Below are 13431 nucleotides of genomic sequence, written 5' to 3' on the forward strand. Positions count from 1 at the left end.
GCCAACGTAGTACTAATACGTGGTCGGTCCCCTCGTGGGATGCCAAACCATTTATGAAAGCTACAACTCTTGACTCGTACCCATAGGTATAAAAGGTAATCTAAGTATATCAATTGCACTTCTTGGTCAAAATCGGTGCCTAAGCAAGATCTTGCCCCGCTGTACCCTACTGTACGAGGGGGATAGACTACGTCTATTCTAAACGAGAGGTATTTAAGTGGGCCCTTGCTCAGCATTGTGCGCCACCTCTCAACTGGAGATCAAACTGGCTGTTTTTGGCTTCAGAGAAGTGAATTGAGGTTTTAGATTATCACCTATACGGTATATCAAACCAAGTCACCACGTATCGAAAGGTATATAGGTGTGCTTGGGCAAGGGTGGCCAGACAAAAATGCATTGCACGTAGTAAGCCTAGAGTCTAGAAACCTTCCCCATAGGTCACGACTCGAACTTATCGTGGGTGTTCCCGGGTTGTTTATTGAATGAATGTCTGTTGTTGGATGAATGTATGTGAGTGATGTGAATGGTGAGATCAGAGTGTATGATTGTCCTCAAGGATCAAAAATATTGTTTTTGAAAATCAAAATAGGTGCACCGACCCAATAAAGAATCCATTCTTTTATAATAATGACCCAGTCCATCCCGATCCAACAATCATGATGGACCAGGCCATTTAAATCAAAATGGAAATCGAATTTTCAAAGAAGAAAAAGAAAGTATTTTCTAGGAAAAAATGTTTCCTAAAAGAAGTGTTTTCCAGAAAAAGTGTTATTCTCTAGAAAAATGTTTTCTAAGAAAAAAATGTTTTCTAGAAAATGTTTTCCATAAGAACAAGATTTTCCAAGAGAAAATGTTTTCCAAATAAAAATTATTTTTCAAAGAAAAATTGTTTTCCAGAAGAAAATATTTTCCAAAATAAAAGAAAATGAAGGAAAAATGATTTACAAAAGATATATATTTGCATGAAAAATTATTGAAATATGTTTGAAGTTGTTATTCAATGAAAACATTATTTGTCAATATTTTTCAAGAGTGTAGTAAAATTGTTTTTCTTCTGAATAATCATTAAATGGATGAACTTTTTAATGGATTGGTGCACAAAATTCAATAAAATCTCAGGGTTCATTTAAAATGTTATCAAGGGGGTGACACTGAAATTGGTTAAATTCATCTTCAAAGAGGTTTAAGGGTTATCATTGTATCTAAGCTCAATCGTCCATCGTCAAGATAGGGTTGTAAATCCGGTTAGTTAGAATAAACGTCAATATCAAGTCAACAGTCAGAAATGACCTCAAAATTTCTCAACATCATCCAGTTATTCTTTGAAAATCATAGTGCTTCAATCCTACTGGATGTAGGCAAAGTCTCAGTTCTCATCAAGCCCGTTTTGAGTAATCTTGAGTTGTCATGAGTCCTTTGGGTTAGCTCGAGTCCATTTTCTAGCAAGGTCATGTCTTCTTTACATTGAGTCTACTCTTTCTTATTGAGTCAAGTTAGTTCGTCGAGTTTATAGAGGTGTCTGTCGCCCCTTCTGAATTGATCGTACAAAAGAAATTTTTGAATATCTCGAGCGCATTAACGAATTAACTAATAATCTAGCTTCAAAGACAAGAAGATAAGAGTCGGGTTCAAGAAAGCAAGGGTCATTGACCTCAGAACAGAAATAAATTCCTAAAGAGATTCAAATAGAAACCATCTTATCTCTAGAGGAACACAAGGGGATAATGAATTAACTCAGAAATTTCAAAAGACTTGTTCGTGTGATCATATGAGGGTATGTTAGGTACAAGCTTGAGTGTTGTTCAACATTGACTAAATACTCGTCTATATCAATGGAATTAAAGATGTTATAAAATGTATCAGTGCTATCCTCACTACATCTTAAGTTGTAAATCACATATTATCAATCGATATGGGGATACCTTTTGAATTGATATTTGATAATGGGTTGTACATCAAAGCTTAAGTTGTTACTCTATATTTAAAGTTCAAGATCCGGAATCACACATTATCTCTCTACCGTCCTCAGATTAATGAAAAGGTTGAAGCAGCTAGTAAAAAATCTCAAAACAATCATTAGGAAAATGTGTCAATCACATCAGGATTAGTTAGAAAAGTTACCATTCACACTAGGGGCACATCTTACTTCAATGCCATCTTATATTGGAGCTATTCCCTACTTTCTAGTGTATGATATGGAAGCAATCTTACCAGTTGAAATGTAAATCTCGTATCTCAAGGTCTTCAAGGAAAGTCAATTATCAGAAGCAGATTGGGTTCGTCAACGGTATGAAGAATTAAGTATGATCGAAGAAAAATGACTAAGAGTTTTGTATCACATGCAAGCTTATTAAAAAAGAGTTGCCCGTGAGTTAAATAAAAAGATCAAGACCCGTCACTTACAAGTCAAGGATTTAGTACTCAAAGAGAATCAAGCACCTATCTTTGACCCTAGAGGGAAGTTCAAACCAAATTGGGGAGATATGTTCATCGTCAATGAAATATTACCCGAAAAAACTGTCAGACTTCAAGATCATGATGGAATCGAGTTACCAGAACCAATCAACCTTGACCAAATCAAACGGTACTACATTTAAGGAGGCCATCTTTGGTCGAATCAATTTCCTTGCTACCCAGTTCATTATCTCATTTCTCAGCCCTTTGCAGCCTTTTCAAAAAAAAAAAAATTGTGCCTTTTATTTCTTAGCCTGATTACCTAACCTAGGGGAGGGAAAATTCGAACTACGTTTTGGTCTGATCCCAAAATTCTGGGGTACATAGGCAACCTGAGAAATTACTTCAGGCCCGACCACATCAAAAAAAATCTATTTCCCCACACAAAAAATAAAAAAATCAAAGAAAATTCAAAAGAAAAAGAAATTCAAAGTGGGAAATAAAATTTAGAAAAAAAAGAAATGCCACACAAGGGGCATTTGGGTTTTTGAGCCTCAAAATCCTTTTTTTTTTATACCCAGTCCTAAGCTTACCTATAAAAGTCCTCCTAAGTACCGTGTGAAAAGTCAAGGAAGATATCAAAGCATGATCAGACAGTAACTCCAGAAGTTCAGAAGAGAAGAAAAAGATAAAAATGATGAAGCCTGCTAAGTTGAAAACCCGAAAAGGGCGACTTAGGCAAAAATTAAGGCAAGCTCGCAAGGTTGAAAATCTGAAAGGACGACCTTGGCAACAATTAGAGCAAAGAAAAAAGAAAAAATTGTAAGCTCGCTAGATCGAAAACCTAAAACGGCGATCTAGGCAAAAGCTAGAGCAAGCTCGCTAGATTGAAAACCTGAAAAGGCGATCTAGGCAAAAGTTAAAGCAACAAAGAAAAACAGAAGAAAATCCCAAGCTGAGAGCGGTCCGAGCTGAAACATCAGAAGTCCGAATAATCAAGTTCAATACTTAGCTTAAACCAGGCATAGACTCAGAAGCCACAAGTATCTTGTCTACGATCGATCTGAAAATATTTACTACCCCAAGTGAACAAAGGGAGATAAGGGTGAATTCTATGATGAGTCTCGAAAGGAAATAATTTTGTATTCTTGAGCTTGACTCAAAACCTTCAATAAAATTAATCAAAATTAAAAGTTGAGTCTTTATTGCGCTCGTGATAATCAATTATTTCAAACCTTCATACAAGGGGCATTTTCTTTCTTTTGTTAATGTAACTTTTTCCCCTTATACTAGGGGCATTTTTTTATGATGTGTTCAATTATTTTCAAGGCCATGGTCATTGTCAAACTAGGGGCATTTTGTCTTCGAGCAATGTTAATCCTAAAAGATAATAGGAACCCCAAAGTTAAGGTTACCCTCTTGATAACAGTTCTTTCGAAAAACTTTTGAGGTTCAAAAGAAATAAAAACTCAGGTTTTAAATTCATAAAACTTTTTGATAAATCCTTGAGGTTCAAACAAAAGCATATTGGATCTCACATAGGAGATATAACATTATTTCGTTCTCCAGATTCTTTTCCAGATTCAGTCATTTTTGGAATCAATCATTTCTCTTCCAGATTCATTATCTTCCAGATTTATTCGTTCTCCAATTCGTTCTAATCAGTTTTCTCCAAAATTCATTCATTCCTTTGCCAGTTTTGCTCAGTCTCCGCCAAGGGTTATCTTGGATTTTGTTCAGTCTCCGCCAAGGGTTATCTTGGATTTTGCTCAGTTGCCGCCAAGGGTTATCTTGGATTTTGCTCAGTCTCCGCCAAGGGTTATCTTGGATTTTGCTCAGTTGCCGCCAAGGGTTATCTTGGATTTTGCTCAGTCTCCGCCAAGGGTTATCTTGGATTTTGCTCAGTTGCCGCCAAGGGTTATCTTGGATTTTGCTCAGTTGCCGCCAAGGGTTATCTTGGATTTTGCTCAGTCTCCGCCAAGGGTTATCTTGGATTTTGCTCAGTTGCCGCCAAGGGTTATCTTGGATTTTGCTCAGTCTCCGCCAAGGGTTATCTTGGATTTTGCTCAGTTGCCGCCAAGGGTTATCTTGGATTTTGTTCAGTCTCCGCCAAGGGTTATCTTGGATTTTGCTCAGTCTCCGCCAAGGGTTATCTTGGATTTTGCTCAGTTGCCGCCAAGGGTTATCTTGGATTTTGCTCAGTTGCCGCCAAGGGTTATCTTGGATTTTGCTCAGTCTCCGCCAAGGGTTATCTTGGATTATGCTCAGATACCGCCGAGGGTTTTCTCGGAATTATGCTCAGATGTCGCCGAGGGCTTTCTCGGAATTATGCTCAGATACCGTCGAGGGTTTTCTCGGAACTATGCTCAGATACCGCCGAGGGTTTTCTCGGAACTATGCTCAGATACCGCCGAGGGTTTTCTCGGAATTATGCTCAGATACAGCCGAGGGTTTTCTCGGAATTATGCTCAGATACCGCCGAGGGTTTTCTCGGAACTATGCTCAGATGCCGCCGAGGGTTTTCTCGGAACCGCCGAGGGTTTTCTCGGAATTATGCTCAGATACCGCCGAGGGTTTTCTCGGAACTATGCTCAGATGCCGCCGAGGGTTTTCTCGGAACTATGCTCAGTTTATACTCAGACTATGCTCAATTTATTCTCAAGTTTTACTCAGTTTCACACAGTGCACACACTTGCACATTTGCACTTTTTAGTCAGGGAGAATTCTCTAAAATTCAAGGATCTGACACCGTCAGTGAGAGTTTGCGCTCAAGGACCTGACAACCTTTTGATTCGGGGAGAGCTTTATTCTCAAGGATCCGAACACCCTGACGAATTGCTGAATCAGGCTGCAAAATGAACTGTCACTAGCTTTGGCATTCGGATATCGCACTATCTACCAAAATAGATTTGCTATCTGGTTTGTTTCAACCCTCTGCCAAAGAGGGGCATCTGTAGACACCCCATTTTTGCATCCGCCTGATTAATCAACTCGTCAACCCGATCGCAAGGATTCCCAATGATGGATGTGTATTCCATTGCTATACTTTGTTACCAGAAATGTTTCAGAAATCCAGATGAGGTATCTCGAACTGACAAAACCTTAGAAACCACGCTACGCTAGGAAAATACGACCCCAGAAACATAGAAATCATCATCTTGCAAATAAAAAAGAAGCTTCACGATGAAAATCACTAAAAATTACCAAATTACTAAAATACCCCTGACATCAAAACAACCCTAGAGCCTACGTTACGCTTAGGAAAACTCTCTCAAACACATAAAATAACAAATCGAAACCAAATAAATCATTTTGCCAATTTTCACAGAATTTGACAAAATTACGAAAATGCCCCTCATAAAGTTCATGATCGTTTCACACAAAAAATTTCATAAATGACACAAACCAACATTCTCATTGAATTCCTTACGAAAAACTGATTCTAAAACATCCTAGAACATCAAAAACCGACTTGAAACGTGAAAAGTCCTCTCCGGGGGCAAAACGGTAATTTCACAATTTTCATAATTAAAAAATTCAAAATTAATAAATAAAATATTAAATAATTAAATTTAAACATTAATGAAATTAATTTAAAATTTTGAACCTAAAAAATCGATCAATCGGACTCTCAGGCAAAATCGTTGAGGGTTCGTGAGATATTTCTTTAAGGACCCCTCCATTTGGGGGTCCAAAGAATTAAAGAAATAATGGAGGGGCCTTCTCCAAAAATTTAAAGTAAATCAAGCAAGACTGAAGTCAAGGTATTAAAGTCAATCAAGTAAGACTGAAGTCAAAATTAAAGTCAATTAAATAAGACTAAAGTCAAGATATTGAAAGTCAATCAATTAAGACTAAAGTCAAAACATTAAAAGTCAATCAAATAAGACCAAAAGTCATAATAGAACTCTAATTAAATAATAACTCTATCTAATAGAGTTCTAACTTAAAAACAATTCTACCTAAAACAATTTGAATTAAAACACAATTCTACCTAAAACAATTCTAATTAAAACACAATTCTACTTAAAACAAGTCAAATTAAAACACAACTCTAATTAAAAGATCTCTAATTAAACACTAACTCTATCCAAATCAACCCCTAAAAACATCTATAAATAGAGGTGCTCACACCCTATTTTCGTATCAAATCATAAACCCTAAGAGAAGTAGGTCTAGAAGCTCCCCTAGCCCCCCATAAACCCTAGTTTTGGAGTCCCAACTCCTTAGCTAACATCCCTCCTTCAATTTTAGTCTAGAAAACACCCAAAAGCCTTTTAAAAACACCCCCAAAGTCCGCAACGAACTTGAAGAGTTCAGATTCAAAAACAAGGAGATACCTTGCCTCGGAGATCCGAAGTCAAATCCGGAAGCAGAACGTAGCAAGGGAGCACGGTACAAGGAGCTTTTTTGTTAGATCTGAGGGAGTAAAGTCCTTGCATCGGAAAGGTATTTTTTTATTTTATATTTTTATCTAGGTTTTAGCAATGTAATTTACTTGGGAATTTAGTAGAGACCGGCTTTGGCCAGGCGGGATTGGTGCCTAACACCTTCCAATCCCGTAACATGATCCCCGAATTCAGTTTTCTTGGTTTTAGATTAGTTTTTATCCGTTTAGAGTCATTGAACGGTTCCTAGACCGTAATAACTAGGTGGCGACTCCCAAACCTCAAGGGTCAAAAGCGGATCCGCGCACCCCGCGGATCGAGGGCGCTTTCAATACCCGAAATATTGAATGTTTCCTGGTCTATTTGTTGTATTAGTCTTGGCTGATACTAATATGTATCGACCGTACATTCTAATATTTTGAACCATGATAATACCTCAAGAAATTCAAATGAATACAAGAAACATTACAATCTCATAAGCTTATCAAATAATGGACTTACCAAGATCTTTCGCCTTCTTCAGCTTCTCATTAATCAGATCCTGGGTGCGAGGATCTGGAGGAGCAAGAACAGGCAATCCAGCCAATGGTGGAGGATTTAAAAGTGGTTGGGGTAAGGAAGCTCTATCTTTATTGAAGGCATCAAGAAGAACAATGGACTGTCATGGAGAAAATAACAGATTACAACATTTATGAGAGCACGGGGCACCCGTTGTGTTATACTTTATGCCACTATTGAAAAATCTTTGAATGAGTAAACTACGTTGCAAGTAATGAATTCTTTTTAATTCAATAGAAACTTGAATCTGAAATTTTCGGTTCATGATTAACAACTATGAAATCGACACATTTTAACTCCAAATTTCATGGGAAAGGAGCTTCAAACCTTGATCAAGCCGATTTACAAGTGGTTTAAACCAGTTGGCTTTAGCAGAATGAATAATGTTGTCTTCATTATCATCTCAGAGCTTCAGCAAAATTGATTCCACTTTCCTTTTTGAATCCGTATTCAGAAGCCTAACAAGGGAATTAATTGCCTTGCTTTGTTCTGAGAGTTTCTTGGATGCAGATTATTTCAAATATGTGAAAAATAAAGGTTATGGTGCAATGGCACTAGATTATTTCAAATATGTGAAAAATAAAGTTGAAAACATCCACTAACCAGGATTTATTGCTGCATCAATCTGAATGCCCAGCAAGTCTGATGCACCATGAGCATATGATGTAATCTGATATGAAAAAAATAAAACTCTCAAAAGCGCACCTCCACTTAAGCCAACCAGCACCAAAAATAGATGGAGAGATGCAATTCATTAATAAAAGGAAAAAAATATATATAAATAAATAAATTTAAAGGTCATGGTGCTTGGCCAAAAAAAGTTTGTGGTAACCAATTAGACCTCTATCCATGACACCACTCCCTTTGTCACTGATATGGTGTCTCCTCCAAATGGGTATCCTACCTTTGATATGAGAAAATACGATTGAAATTACAAAGATGAAGAAGATTTATAAAATAGATGGGATGATTGTATCACGTGTAATGTATTTTAACCGTTGTAGAACCAAAAAAAAAAAAAAAGAAATTATATGAGATATTCCAATTCCAATCCAATGGTGTCGACATTTTTTAAACTAGAAGCAATTAAATTTGGGTACTCCATCTAATTAATTAAATTAGAAAACTCACCACCGAGGTCTGAAAAGCGATGACAGAGAAAAAATCATCCGAGACCTTTCTGGAGAAAGAAAGAGAAGTAGAGGAATTGCGGAGGCTGGAGAATTTGGAGAGTCCCTTGCCCACGTTGGCCTGCCCACACACCACCCCATTAAAGATTAAACAAAACACAACAAATTTAATCATATAATACTAACTGAGCAACTAAAATAATGAAGAACAACACATTATAATTATAAGTGCAAAAAAAAAAAAATGGACCTGAAGAGATGAATTGGCTACAAAGAGAGTAGCCGAAGCCATGTTGTTGATTGGTGATATCTGCGAACAGCAACAACAGGGGTGAGTTTGAAGCAACAGAGTAACAAAATTCAATATTAAAAACTACCTTCCAACTCTCGATCAATCCCGTTTGTGCATTCATGTTTATTTCCCATAAGTGTTGCTTGCTCACCCTGATGGTATCACCAAGACACTCACCAAGCAAAGAAGTATCTACCATTTTGAGAACCTAGAAAGCATGTACACTCATAATCTGTAAACAATATATGAAAATTTTATAACCTTAATTGTAAACATCTATTTAAGTAATGAGAACAGCACATACATAGGGAAGACATTCTCTTTTGGCAGGTAACTGGACTTGCGTCGAAGCGACGACGTGACCAGCATCAGCCCAGCGTGTGGGGTACAAAAGTTTTCCGATGAATGTTAAAAGTATTTCCGCTGCAGAAGATGATGCCCACAAAGGATACCATGGAGACGATTCCCATTCAATATCATAACTGCTTTGGGGTTCTATTGCTGGAAGAGAGAGTACCCCAGATCCAAGGCTGAGACCATCCCCATGAACAATCCAGCTAAACTCCAATGCATGTGTTGTCTCAAAAAAGTTTGCATTCGTTATCTGCAAAAAAAAAGCATCTCATTGGCAGTTGTAATGATATTCACATGTTTGGAGAAGTTTGACAAATAAGAGAAATATGAATGTACCTTGAGTATGTTGTCCCTGATTGAAATCTTTATTGATTGATAGACATATTTAACTTCTAAAAACCGTAATTTAGTACATGAGTAATGACATCAGCAAACAATGTGATTAAAGAAAAGATAGTCAAAACATGTGCTTAGCTAAAAAACAAGTCGAAACACATGGACACACTTAAAATAAAAGTTACATTTATGCATAAATCTTATATGAGAAATATAAATTAAATTGGAATTACCATTTAATGCAGGGTGAGGAGTTCGATCTGGCCATGTCAGGCCATTCAAACAGAAGTTCAAATCATTAGGGGTATCTCCGAAGTTCCCTCCATATGCCCAGTGCTTAGTACCATCTCCACCTTCCTTCAGTAGTCCCTATATAAAATTTGCAAATTTTACTTCGTTGAAATATGCATCCTCTATAATGAACCTGACATAAAAATGCTAGAGTATCCCAGGTTCCAGTTTAAATGAATTATTATGCAACCAATATGACATCTATATATTACCAATATTGCATTTGTGTGCATGTTTAATATGGGGCTAACTTACTAAAAGGCACTTGTAGTTTGTGGCATATTTGAAATTGCTGGATAGCTCTCAAATGAACCTTATTTGGTCAATTATCATCAACAAAAAACATTTGAACACCATTGGAAAAAAAAGATCTGTAAATGCCTCCAATTTAATAGTATCCTTACTAGCAAAACATAGAAGAAATTCAATTTTCTTTGAAGACCAAAAGAAAAGTTGACCATGCTTAAAAGGATATAATGAGCTTTTCACGTGATTCGTTAAATTTTACTGACAGTACTAAGTCTTTAAAATTCGTTGCAAAATCTTCATTAGTCATCCCTGTTTAGGTCTCTGAGTTTCAAGGGGCTTGTGGATGGATTCAGATCCTAATACCATAGAGATGGGTAGAACACAAGGGGGTGTTTGGCTGCAAAAATATTCCAAATCATTGGTGAGAAAGGGTGTGATTATAGTGTCTTCTTTGGTTTAGCCTACAAAGGAACAGTATACTCAGGCAGTGCACCTACCAACTTTGACCTTTTAGGGACCACAACTCTGGAAAGGGGAGTCGAAAAAAAAGTAAGTCTTGCTACTGCATGTTCTAAAGGATTTAAGAGCTTAATTCACCTAATCAACCCACTCCCATATAAATCCCCCTTGAAGACCAAATGTGCTATCAATTGCTTCCCAATATTCATGAATATTTCCACTGCTATTCCCCATTGCATGTGAATACCTACAATGGAGTTGTGACTCAACTGTCAGCATATAGAGAAATAAAATTATATAACCAGGTAGAGTGCATACATTGTTATCGCAAACATAGAAAAAGAAACATACTCGCACAAAATTAGTGGTCTAGTTTTGGTTGGATCCTTGGCGATCTTCACTATGTCCCAGATACGCATATACATGGGACAGACTATATCTGTAGATGTGGTTCTGGATCCACCTCCTTCATAGTGTAATAACCTTGATGGGTCCTTTACTTGAATCCAACCTTTAGTTAAAAAATTTGTCAAACAATAACCAAATAAATAGAACAAAAACGATAATGAATGATAAAAAGAATCTGATACCAGCTAAAGCAGAATGATTAGGTCCATATCCAGACTCATTTCCCAATGACCAGGAAATAATGCATGCATGATTCTTGTCCCTCTCCACCATGCCTATGACACGCTCTAGCATAGAACAAGCCCAAATCGGTTCTAATGTGGGATGCTTGAAATGTCGAGAAAGATCGAAACCATGGGTCTCAATATTGGCTTCATCTATCATGTAGACACCAAATAAGTCACACAACTCATACCATCGCGGATGTTGGGGGTAATGACTGTTTCTCACAGCGTTGATATTGTTTTGCTTAAATAAAACCAAATCCTACAAGCGAAATAATACATGGAAATCTCAACAAGATGCTAATATAGAATCATTTCACTCGATTGCATAGGTTATATGGCGTGCAGAAAAAATTACTCACAAAGAAGAACAGGTAAAAAAGTAAAAGATGTCACCTTAACCATACAGGACTCCACATTTGTCTTTCCTAGACGTGGATGGTGCTCGTGTCTGTTGACACCTCGCATTATCACCGGATGCCCATTAACTAGGAGTTGCTTTGTGGTTTTTGATATTTGTCGTATGCCTACTTGGCACGATTCCCAATCAACTAGCTGGCCAGATGCATCTTTGAGGATGATAACAATAGTGTACAAGTTTGGCTGTTCATGAATGCAAACAGGCAAGTCTCAAGACAAGAATTGCTTTCATAAGGGAAACTAAATCATGGTTGCAAAAGGTCAAATCAAATGCATTAGGCAAGAGATGAAATACAACCATGAAATTATGAAGGAAACACAAATAATTTCAACATCAACGAACCAAAATAAGATATCTGTTCTGAACCAATGCTTACAACACATGCCTTGAGGTGCATCCTTTGTGCCTACGCCTTATTAATCAAAGTTTAACTCTGCCGTTGAAGTAAGCACTCGTAAACTCATTTTACTCCTTTTTCTTAACAGGAAATTTAAAATATTGTATTTTCTTTTATTTTTGGTCTATTCTTCCCCTTTTTGCTTTCTTATTTGTTTGAAATGGTGAGAGGAGGTAGTTAGATAAAAAGGGGAGGGAAGAAATAGGGAAGAGCCCACATGGAAGCATGGGAATCAAAATTCTAGGATCTTTCCTTCTAAAATTCTGGTTGTCCTGAACTATGGACCATGGCTGAATGATTGTATGGAACTATGGTCGATTATAGCTGGTTGGTATATGGAACTATATGATTTATCTGTTATGGGTCAGAGTGTCTCATACTTGCATCAATGTTAGCCATCAACATACATGCACATGCCTCTGTCACATAGCTTATAAGTACAAAAGATTTTATTCCTTTGTTCAGGTGGTTGGGAAATAGCAGAACACTTGGATATAACAATAGTAAAATAAATAATATCTATGTGATCAAGAGAATGTCACAGCAATGCACTCGCCATGTACTCTTTATGACAGGTTGATAGTTGTTATCTAACCTTTATTAAGAAGACATGGAAACCTCACCAATTCTTATGATTCTGATCCAACAACCCTTTATATAATATTAAAGTAATATATTTTACAAAGTATTGCTTAAAATGATAAAAGAGAATTTAAATTAGGGAAGATTCCACCTGCTCTGTAGACCAAAGCTTAGGCATTTCCAGTCTCCCCCCAAGTACATATCCATGAAAACCAAGCCTTGCATTAGGGGATGGAATTAGTTCCATATGAGCTACATCTGATGAAAGCAGATCAATGTTTCCATCACATTCAAACCACTTCCCAGAGTCGTATACTATAGCCTCAATCGAACAATTGGCAAGCACACCCTCCTTGGACACTTTCCTTGAGTCATCAACTTTCACTTCAACCTGGGTCATTGGTCAAGCAAAGGCAAATAGTAGGAGTTTTCCATATAAAAAAGTGGCATATTTAAGTACATTGTTATTGCATTTTCCCTATATGGTGATTCCAACCTTTAATCTCAATGAAAAAAGATACATGATAAGAAAGAGGTTGAGTCTGAAGCCAAAACAATAATAACCTTTCTGAAGGAAGAACATGATGGGAGATACCACAAAATAAATACTTGGTTCAACATAAACTAGTCTCCAACACCATGCATATTCCTAGCTAAGCTTCACAAAATTGCCAAAGCTAGCTTTTAAGTTTTAACACGAGACCCCACCCCCGCCCCCACACAAAAAAAATAACTGATACAACCATTTTAAATGCCAAATGAAGATATGAACTGCAATGAAAGAAGAATGTTAAAAGCAATGTGTACAGATGCATAACAAGCACTAGGGCACCCAACATATACAGACGTAAAGAAATCAATATTTTACCCTATTCTAGAAATCGATAGTAAGAGAAGGAATAACTAAGAAAGTAATACCATTAAACTGTCCTAGCATTATATATGTTC

General features: G+C 37.0%; 2 protein-coding genes across 2 annotated transcripts in view; both read right to left on the reverse strand.

The window, feature by feature from the left end:
- The window catches only part of LOC147394382 (PR5-like receptor kinase), a 70663-nt gene that overhangs the window by 27067 nt on the left and 30165 nt on the right, over positions 1 to 13431 (reverse strand). The window lies entirely within an intron of this gene.
- LOC147394384 (uncharacterized) lies at positions 7300 to 12883 on the reverse strand. The gene is made up of 13 exons (XM_086454495.1): positions 12635 to 12883; positions 11480 to 11686; positions 11042 to 11345; positions 10803 to 10962; positions 10590 to 10698; positions 9686 to 9821; positions 9453 to 9508; positions 9067 to 9366; positions 8848 to 8970; positions 8721 to 8780; positions 8472 to 8591; positions 7668 to 8010; positions 7300 to 7440 (listed from the first exon to the last, which is right to left on the reverse strand). Exons 1-5 carry the CDS (start codon positions 12881 to 12883, stop codon positions 10590 to 10592), a joined length of 1029 nt encoding a protein of 342 aa, XP_086310621.1. The 3' UTR covers positions 7300 to 7440; positions 7668 to 8010; positions 8472 to 8591; positions 8721 to 8780; positions 8848 to 8970; positions 9067 to 9366; positions 9453 to 9508; positions 9686 to 9821.

This window comes from Akebia trifoliata, chromosome 9 (genome assembly GCF_017979445.1).
Source record: "Akebia trifoliata isolate Shusen 1 chromosome 9, ASM1797944v1, whole genome shotgun sequence".
NCBI lineage: Eukaryota > Viridiplantae > Streptophyta > Magnoliopsida > Ranunculales > Lardizabalaceae > Akebia > Akebia trifoliata.